We start from the raw sequence: 11,254 nt of genomic DNA on the forward strand, positions 1-11,254 counted from the left end.
GTTCTTTGCATCCCCTGTGATTTCTACGGCAACCTTTTTGTTGTTCTGTAAGAATGTCGTGTTCTTCAACATGTTTGTATATTTTGTTTGTGATACAGGATGTCAATAATTTGTAGAGTGTTGGAAGACATGTAATTGGTCTGTATTGTGTGGGGTCTGTGGTTTTGTTGTTTTTAGGTTTCATGTAGGTGATGCCCTGAGTAAGAAATTTCGGCATGTCTTGTGGATTGATGATGATGTATGTTAGATGTTTGGCTAGTTCCTGGTGCAGTGATGTAAACTTATTATTATTATTATTATTATTAAACAGACATCAACACCTGTGAGCAAATTTATTTTACATTTAATTTCTTAAAATACATAAAAAATGCATGGCTTGTAATAAAGAATAAACGAACATCATCTTATTTCATAAGTGCTGCAGCACTTATGAGATAACACTTGAACTACAAGCATAAGGAGCACAGCAACTGTGATAAAAATATATAAATAAAGCTTGAAATTAATAGAATATGTAAAAAGTTCACGTCACACCTTACATCTTGTGATGGCACACCGGTTGCAGAACACTGACTTACACAATTAACATCTGCTTTATGTGAAATTTGAGAGGAGGGTGTTTTCTTTCAAGGTCAGGGTAGTACCAGTAAAACTTTATTACTTTAGATTGTCACTGCTGCCCACAATAAGTACTACTATTTCCCTACAATAAGTTAAATGCAGCATGCCAGTCAATCAACAAAAATACTGTGTGTATGTATAATAATCTTGATTATGGAAACTTAATTCTTTGTTTAACATTATTATGATTATAGTTACAGTTTAATACTATATTTTAAATTCATGATAAAAATACCATGATTTAAAATTTAGTATTAAATCCTTTATTATGGTAATTCTTTCAGTTATCATCATACATCATTCATACTTTACCAGAACACTGGCCTTCAGCTATAAGTGATGTAATTTCATCTCTTCAACCACAGAATATTCCTTCTGTCACAGTAATTATTTATCATTATTTTTTATTAATTAACTTAAATTTTGCAAATATAAATTAATTGTTATAAATATTTTTAGCCTCATCAAGCACTGACTATGCTGTTAGAATTACTTACTGTTCTACCTGAAGAGGTTTGTATTGGAAATTAATTTAAAATATTAGTAAAATAACATTTTACTTGTAAAAACTTACATAGAACCATTATTATTACAAAAATAAAGGTTTTTTTTAAATTCAAATAAAAATAATAAAGGACTAAATTTGTTAATAAACTTTGTAATTATTTAATCAAAAATAATGAGAAAATATTAAAAGAAAAATCAATAATTTACAAAATATTTTAATATAAATTAAAATAAATAACATCAGCAATTCATTTTAAATATTACTATTATATAAATAGTAAATATAATATAATTAAAACATGCTATTTTGAAACTAATTCTTAAGTCAAAGGAACACATTTTCTTCTAACCTGTGAATTTTTTTTTTTGCAGATCTTAAAATTTTGTGTTGTTTCAAATATTTATATATATATATATTTTTTTTTCTGTCTTTTTTACCTTAAGAGAAAATTTTGATATATTCTTTTAATTAATATACTGCTCTGATGTCTGTTCTTGCCTGAAGATATCCCATTAACTGGGTTGAAAATGTTAGCATTTCTTCAATCTTACTTTTGCTGTTAAAGATGTTTTGCTTGCTTCATTGTGTTCTTGATGAACTGTATTATTTGATAGAAAAATGAAAACGTTAATGAAATGTAAATGTTCTGAAAATTAAATTTTAGATTAATTTTTTTGTAAATAATTATTAATAGTTTTCAGTTGATCCATAAGATACCTTATTCAATTATAATTTGAAGGATTGTATAAGAAGAATTAAAATTAAAATATTAAGTAAAATTCTATTTATATTAGTTATTTTATTTTTCATTGAGTTGTTTTCATTATTTTTATTCTTAAAAATATTGTCAATGATAATGAGAAAAAACTAAAATAATAGATTTTTATCTATTACTTAAAATTGACATGTGAAACTATCATACATTTTTAGAAATACATTAAACTTCTGCTAAGGGCTATTTCACACTATGACTGATTGGATTGACTCCAAGTCCTGTTGCATGGAAACAGCAGTCAGACAGATTTAAAAAGTTAAATACTTGTAGTAGGGTCGGAGCAGTCGGTGAGCTATAGACAATGAGAGCTTCAAAACTACAACCAATCAGACATTGGATATATGAAAACTATCAAATCAATCAGACATGAGTTTACATTATATATATTTCTAATTTATATATATTAAAAAACATTATCGATGTAATGAGAAAAGATGGTAATATTTGGACTTTTCGGAAGAATTTATAAACGAAGTAAGATCATATCTGCAAAGTTTAACCAGGTAGATTACAAAAATATTTTAAAAAATTAGAAAAACTTAAAATGATTTCTAACACCCATTCTGATTGGTCTTTATGAATTAGCCACCAACATATAATCATACTCAATGTGAATGCTTTTACTATTAGTCTGATTATAGGATCGGTTGGGTCGGTCATAGTGTGAAATAGTCCTGACTCAGACTAATAGAATGAAATTTGTCAGAGTTTATGAAAGTACAAGTTAGTAAGATGTTTTCTCTAAAGATATGGAAAATGAGAAGGTGAATTTACCTTACTTCTGGACAGGTTGCCTGGGACCATTGCTGAGAGGATCCAGCTTGTACAAGAAAGTTTTGTCCAGAGCCTCAAAAGTCAACAAATCATGCCAGCTTAGAATTGCACATTGTGCAACCAAAAATCTGGCATATTCTATGCAAATGTCTTTAAGTGAAACCATAATCAGAATCTTAATTTCCAATTCTGCATGCATTTCCAACAGCTACTAGTAGAAGATATGTTTGCTAAAAAGATGGTTTTTAGCAATGATGCAACATTTTACATCTGTGGCATGGTAGATTGTCAAAATGTAAGCATTTATGTATAAATGGGACACAGAATTTCTTTGTGTAACAGTGGAACATATCCATAATTTTTTAAAATTAAATTTGTGTTGTTTCCTCTTCCAACATCTACAATCTATTTTTATTTGTGGAGCAAACTTTTTCTGGTACCACATATTGAAATGTGCTGAAACAGTGACTAATGCCACAATTAGAGGACAGTATCAAAGACTTCATTTTCAACAAGATGGAGCTTTATCACACTTTCAGATGTTTGCTATCACCTTCATGCTGAACTTCCAGGTCATTGGATTGGATGTGTTGTCATGATGACTTTCCTCCTCTTCTGTGGCCTCCATGATCATCTGATCTAACCCTATATGATTTTTTCTTATGGAATTACATCAAAGATCATGTTTATATGCCCCCTAGCCATGTGATTTAGCACAGTTGTGAGAAAGTATCATCCATGCAGTAAATGGTATTGACAGTGAGATGTTGGAACATGTATTGGAGAGATTCTCTGCTTATTTATATGAACCATTCTGCTGTGTCTGCTTTGGTTATTATGCTATCAAGTACCAAAATACTGGAGGGACTTATGAATAATCCTGTATATTTGTTAAAATTGTAGTCATTCAGCAAATCAGTATATTTGTTAAAATTGTAGTAAAAAATTCAACAATTCAGTGTTAAATTGCTGAATTTTTGATGATGATGATATTAATTTATTAATTTCAAACTGGCTGAAAATGTTAAAGTGAATAAAAAAGCTGCATTTTTAAAGGTTTTGTGTTGAGGTGTGAGTTAAATTGCTGGATTTTTGTTGTTAATTTATTGATGCTTATTCAGTTATGTGGTGATTTTATAAAATATAAAATTGAATTCAAATAGTGTCTAAATAAATATTTTCTTGTTAATAATATAAAGTATTTATATATAATAATTTAAATGGTCTAATAAATAATTTCAGTTTCAGACTATGCATATGCCTTGCTCTCAAAGAGGAGTTGTCCGAAATGCCTTGCAGTCATCTGTACCACAAATATTAGGCTTAGTTCAAGAAATTTTTTATCAGACAGATGAAGTAACAAATATTCATCAAATGGCATTAAAATGCTATTCAAGTTGGTCTCAGTTGGATCCTTGTGTCTTAGAATATGAACCATTGTTATTAAGTACTTTAAAATTAGTTTATAATGAAGAACTTTGTCAAACAGCTTTAGAAGCACTGACAAATGTTGTTATTCATCCAGAATCTCATAAGTAAGTATTAATGAAAAATATATTTTTTTTAATCTTATTGTACTTTTTGCTATGATAGTTTGGACTAAATTTTNGACATTATCTTATATAATTTCATCCATTTGTTTACAAATGCATTAATATTATGGAGTTATTACTTAGTAATTTAAGCTATTTCAAAAAACTGTTGGTTGGTGTGTACTTAATGAAAACAATAAAAATATTACAAAATTACATTCAAAGCAAGACCTGAAAATAATGTATGAAAAAAGCTTCAAAAAGAATTACTGTGAATTTTATCTAGAGGTTCTGTGCATCTAGTTCTATGAAGAATTCACCATCTTCAGTTTGAAATTATGAAAATCATGTGATCTGATGAAACAAGCTCTAATGGCTAAATCTATAAGTATGCATTCTATTGTGAATACACACGTGTATTTAATGGCTTTGGAATTATTGAAATTATAGCTTTTTGCTGGTCATTGGACCAGATAATGACTGCATTTTTTTTTTTTTTCAATGCATATTTCAAATTATTCTAACTAAAATATATGCAAAACCCTATTCTCTTGCTGGGGACTAGACTTGACTTCAAATTATCTGGTATCTAAATAACAAGGTTTTACTTCAACTCAATCAGTGAAAAAAATAATGATGGCAATAAAATCAAATAATTGATATGTAAAGAAATGTGAAATGACAGTGTTTCAATTTTAAGCTATGTTAAGTCTATGGTACTTGTCTGCTTATGCATAATGGATATCATCTTTTTTATACAGCACAACAAGAGAACTTTGAAAACCTCCAGCAAGTAACTTTCATATATGAAAGAATGTGGACAAATATTTTTGATTTGTAAATAAATCAGCCTGTTGAAAATTTTTGAATGATTTTTTTTTTTCGTAAACTGATCAAACATTTACAAATGAAATTCTTCACACTCTTATAACATTGAGAAATTATTATTGTACATTTGAAGAATCTGGTGAAGTAGAAAAAAATTTCAAAAAAAATTAAAATTCTCAAGAGATTTCAAAGTTTGTGTTAACATCCTGAATAATTATCATTTAAAAATAAATTGATTGTATTGATTCATAATAATCTTAAATTGCTCAAATAGAAAGTCTTACTATTCCTTAATAATAATATTTGCTTTCTAAACTCTTACTGAGAATAATGGTGTGCAAAAATTGCTAAGTAAGAAATTGATAGTTTCCTTTTAATAATACAATAATAATAATAATAGTAACATATTTTTGTAGATTATCTGGTATGTCAGTCTACCTGAGGGAGACCATGATATGAGTTATTTCTTTATGGTAAAAACTGGCATGTTTGTTTATCCTGAACAATGCTGGCATGCCAGTTTATGTGAGGTTATATGTCACTCTCCAGAGAGTGTGTAAAAACAAAAAACAAAGTTATGTCGCATGACATCTCATATACACCAATTTTTATTCTAAAATTGTGAAATTTCTGCATTTTTTCTTCTTTCTAACAATGTAAAATACTTGTGAGATGCTGAAAGTGGTTTTTTTATGTTTATTTTATTGTAATTTGATTCAAAATTGCAAAAATAAATATATCAAATTTCAGAAACTCACACCAGTGTTCCGCAAGCTTTTTCTATTCACGGCAAACCCATGACTCAACATGTCTCAACACGGCACACCAAAATGTTATTCCCTTTAAAAGCATATGATATGATACTATTAATAGAATTACGTAATACCACTAACCTATTATTATTATTGTTGTGTTTTGTGAGTTATACTTGGTTTACACCGGTGGCTGTGTACTATGCCGGACCAGAGTCAAGGCATAGCAACCAAAACAAAACTAAAATTAAATAAGTGTGTCAGTGTGTATGTCTGCATTCAGGAATTTCCTAACAATATGGCATGTATTCAATATAGTGGCCTTCTGTAGTGTAATGTATGTATTTCTATTCAATTGTAATGTTCCCAGGCTTTTGTGTAGTGTGTGTGTGGTATCACACCTGTACAGGAGAGAACAACAGGGACAATAAGCGCCCTTTCCATCCTCCACACATGCCTTGTTTCCTGGGCGAGTTCTGTGTACTTGCTAATTTTTTCAGTGAATGTGTTTTGTACATTGTGAGTGTTTGGAATGGATATGTCTATAATGTATGTGATTTTATTGTGTTTGTCAATGAGTGTGATGTCTGGTCTGTTGTGGTAAATTGTTTTATCTGTGATTATGGCTCTGTCATAGTACAATTTGTGCGTGTTGTTTTCCAGTACGGTCTGTGGAATGTATTTGTAGTATGGTTTGTGCATGTCTAATAATTTGTGTTTGTTTGCAAGCTCTTGGTGTATTATATTTGCTACTTGATTATGTCTATCTAAATAATCTGTCTGTGCCAAGAGCTTGCACCCAGATGTAATGTGTTGTATAGTTTCTGGCATGATGTGACATTTGTGAGTTTTGTATCTTTGAGTATATGTTTTCTGTAGTTTTTAGTATGACCTAATCCTGTATGGCAATCATGAATCCTTCTGTCTCCCCAAAGAGGCATCCCCGATCTAACCAGCTGTTTGATGCAGTTTTGTCAACAAAATCCTGGGCCAGATCGTAAGGATGCCTGCCATGGAGTGCCTTTCGAGCCCACGATTGCTTGATGGTGTCTATGCTTTTTATGTGTTGTGTCATGTCTGTATGATGTGAGTGTAAATTTAATGGTATGTTATTTGAGTCTGCTAGCATTACTGCTTTATGTAATTGTGATGTTTCTTGTTTCCTGTAGAAAAACTCTCGCAGTGACTGTGTTTGTTTGTAGTGAAGGTTTATAATGTCAATCAGGCGACATCCGTCATCTTTACATGGAAGGGTTAATCTTTCTGTGGCGGATTTAGGATGATGTTTCAAATGCATGATGAACTCAGGATATTTTTCTTCCAAATTATAATTAGAAGTTCAGACTATTTACAAAAAATTAATTTTTGAGTCTATCAATTCTTCCTTTTCACACACCATAGAAGTACACCTTTTACATTTGTTTGAAGAAATCACTTCATTAAAAACAATTAACAATAGGTAAAAATTACATTATTAAAAATGATCAGACGTCAGCCTTTCATTATAGGTTCTGACGCCTATAACATTAAAAATCAAAGTAAATCTTCACACCAAACTGTCAAGTTTTATACACTTTGTATCAGGTTCAAGCCCTCTAGTGGTGGATACGAGTTATCTTTAATTTTACTTTATGGTAATTTTACTTTATAATTAATCTTTACTTCTATGGTGTGTGAAAAGGAAGAATTGATAGACTCAAAAATTAATTTTTTGTAAATAGTCTGAACTTCTAATTATAATTTGGTAGGATGATGTTGTTTATGCTTAGTAAGTGTTGTTCTTGTTTTCCTTTGGAGTTGCTCGAGATCTGTGTGAGTCCAATGTATAACTCCAAAAGAGTATGTGAGTACTGGGANAATATATAAATAAAGCTTGAAATTAATAGAATATGTAAAAAGTTCACGTCACACCTTACATCTTGTGATGGCACACCGGTTGCAGAACACTGACTTACACAATTAACATCTGCTTTATGTGAAATTTGAGAGGAGGGTGTTTTCTTTCAAGGTCAGGGTAGTACCAGTAAAACTTTATTACTTTAGATTGTCACTGCTGCCCACAATAAGTACTACTATTTCCCTACAATAAGTTAAATGCAGCATGCCAGTCAATCAACAAAAATACTGTGTGTATGTATAATAATCTTGATTATGGAAACTTAATTCTTTGTTTAACATTATTATGATTATAGTTACAGTTTAATACTATATTTTAAATTCATGATAAAAATACCATGATTTAAAATTTAGTATTAAATCCTTTATTATGGTAATTCTTTCAGTTATCATCATACATCATTCATACTTTACCAGAACACTGGCCTTCAGCTATAAGTGATGTAATTTCATCTCTTCAACCACAGAATATTCCTTCTGTCACAGTAATTATTTATCATTATTTTTTATTAATTAACTTAAATTTTGCAAATATAAATTAATTGTTATAAATATTTTTAGCCTCATCAAGCACTGACTATGCTGTTAGAATTACTTACTGTTCTACCTGAAGAGGTTTGTATTGGAAATTAATTTAAAATATTAGTAAAATAACATTTTACTTGTAAAAACTTACATAGAACCATTATTATTACAAAAATAAAGGTTTTTTTTAAATTCAAATAAAAATAATAAAGGACTAAATTTGTTAATAAACTTTGTAATTATTTAATCAAAAATAATGAGAAAATATTAAAAGAAAAATCAATAATTTACAAAATATTTTAATATAAATTAAAATAAATAACATCAGCAATTCATTTTAAATATTACTATTATATAAATAGTAAATATAATATAATTAAAACATGCTATTTTGAAACTAATTCTTAAGTCAAAGGAACACATTTTCTTCTAACCTGTGAATTTTTTTTTTTGCAGATCTTAAAATTTTGTGTTGTTTCAAATATTTATATATATATATATTTTTTTTTCTGTCTTTTTTACCTTAAGAGAAAATTTTGATATATTCTTTTAATTAATATACTGCTCTGATGTCTGTTCTTGCCTGAAGATATCCCATTAACTGGGTTGAAAATGTTAGCATTTCTTCAATCTTACTTTTGCTGTTAAAGATGTTTTGCTTGCTTCATTGTGTTCTTGATGAACTGTATTATTTGATAGAAAAATGAAAACGTTAATGAAATGTAAATGTTCTGAAAATTAAATTTTAGATTAATTTTTTTGTAAATAATTATTAATAGTTTTCAGTTGATCCATAAGATACCTTATTCAATTATAATTTGAAGGATTGTATAAGAAGAATTAAAATTAAAATATTAAGTAAAATTCTATTTATATTAGTTATTTTATTTTTCATTGAGTTGTTTTCATTATTTTTATTCTTAAAAATATTGTCAATGATAATGAGAAAAAACTAAAATAATAGATTTTTATCTATTACTTAAAATTGACATGTGAAACTATCATACATTTTTAGAAATACATTAAACTTCTGCTAAGGGCTATTTCACACTATGACTGATTGGATTGACTCCAAGTCCTGTTGCATGGAAACAGCAGTCAGACAGATTTAAAAAGTTAAATACTTGTAGTAGGGTCGGAGCAGTCGGTGAGCTATAGACAATGAGAGCTTCAAAACTACAACCAATCAGACATTGGATATATGAAAACTATCAAATCAATCAGACATGAGTTTACATTATATATATTTCTAATTTATATATATTAAAAAACATTATCGATGTAATGAGAAAAGATGGTAATATTTGGACTTTTCGGAAGAATTTATAAACGAAGTAAGATCATATCTGCAAAGTTTAACCAGGTAGATTACAAAAATATTTTAAAAAATTAGAAAAACTTAAAATGATTTCTAACACCCATTCTGATTGGTCTTTATGAATTAGCCACCAACATATAATCATACTCAATGTGAATGCTTTTACTATTAGTCTGATTATAGGATCGGTTGGGTCGGTCATAGTGTGAAATAGTCCTGACTCAGACTAATAGAATGAAATTTGTCAGAGTTTATGAAAGTACAAGTTAGTAAGATGTTTTCTCTAAAGATATGGAAAATGAGAAGGTGAATTTACCTTACTTCTGGACAGGTTGCCTGGGACCATTGCTGAGAGGATCCAGCTTGTACAAGAAAGTTTTGTCCAGAGCCTCAAAAGTCAACAAATCATGCCAGCTTAGAATTGCACATTGTGCAACCAAAAATCTGGCATATTCTATGCAAATGTCTTTAAGTGAAACCATAATCAGAATCTTAATTTCCAATTCTGCATGCATTTCCAACAGCTACTAGTAGAAGATATGTTTGCTAAAAAGATGGTTTTTAGCAATGATGCAACATTTTACATCTGTGGCATGGTAGATTGTCAAAATGTAAGCATTTATGTATAAATGGGACACAGAATTTCTTTGTGTAACAGTGGAACATATCCATAATTTTTTAAAATTAAATTTGTGTTGTTTCCTCTTCCAACATCTACAATCTATTTTTATTTGTGGAGCAAACTTTTTCTGGTACCACATATTGAAATGTGCTGAAACAGTGACTAATGCCACAATTAGAGGACAGTATCAAAGACTTCATTTTCAACAAGATGGAGCTTTATCACACTTTCAGATGTTTGCTATCACCTTCATGCTGAACTTCCAGGTCATTGGATTGGATGTGTTGTCATGATGACTTTCCTCCTCTTCTGTGGCCTCCATGATCATCTGATCTAACCCTATATGATTTTTTCTTATGGAATTACATCAAAGATCATGTTTATATGCACCCTAGCCATGTGATTTAGCACAGTTGTGAGAAAGTATCATCCATGCAGTAAATGGTATTGACAGTGAGATGTTGGAACATGTATTGGAGAGATTCTCTGCTTATTTATATGAACCATTCTGCTGTGTCTGCTTTGGTTATTATGCTATCAAGTACCAAAATACTGGAGGGACTTATGAATAATCCTGTATATTTGTTAAAATTGTAGTCATTCAGCAAATCAGTATATTTGTTAAAATTGTAGTAAAAAATTCAACAATTCAGTGTTAAATTGCTGAATTTTTGATGATGATGATATTAATTTATTAATTTCAAACTGGCTGAAAATGTTAAAGTGAATAAAAAAGCTGCATTTTTAAAGGTTTTGTGTTGAGGTGTGAGTTAAATTGCTGGATTTTTGTTGTTAATTTATTGATGCTTATTCAGTTATGTGGTGATTTTATAAAATATAAAATTGAATTCAAATAGTGTCTAAATAAATATTTTCTTGTTAATAATATAAAGTATTTATATATAATAATTTAAATGGTCTAATAAATAATTTCAGTTTCAGACTATGCATATGCCTTGCTCTCAAAGAGGAGTTGTCCGAAATGCCTTGCAGTCATCTGTACCACAAATATTAGGCTTAGTTCAAGAAATTTTTTATCAGACAGATGAAGTAACAAATATTCATCAAATGGCATTAAAATGCTATTCACATCATTCATACTT

The 11,254-nt window shown here is 29.2% G+C and overlaps 1 protein-coding gene across 1 annotated transcript in view; it reads left to right on the forward strand.

The window, feature by feature from the left end:
- The first annotated feature begins 563 nt into the window (after window positions 1-563).
- Window positions 564-11,254, forward strand: part of LOC111617798 (importin-13-like) — a 58,660-nt gene continuing 47,969 nt past the window's right edge. Inside the window, exons 1-4 of the mRNA XM_023359101.1 lie at window positions 564-753; window positions 906-1,004; window positions 1,081-1,134; window positions 3,921-4,213. Of these exons, the coding sequence (XP_023214869.1) occupies window positions 718-753; window positions 906-1,004; window positions 1,081-1,134; window positions 3,921-4,213 (482 nt within the window). The 5' untranslated portion in view covers window positions 564-717. The remainder of the gene's footprint in view (window positions 754-905; window positions 1,005-1,080; window positions 1,135-3,920; window positions 4,214-11,254) is intronic.

Source organism: Centruroides sculpturatus, unplaced genomic scaffold (assembly GCF_000671375.1).
Source record: "Centruroides sculpturatus isolate CEXI.00-Female unplaced genomic scaffold, Cexi_2.0 scaffold277, whole genome shotgun sequence".
NCBI lineage: Eukaryota > Metazoa > Arthropoda > Arachnida > Scorpiones > Buthidae > Centruroides > Centruroides sculpturatus.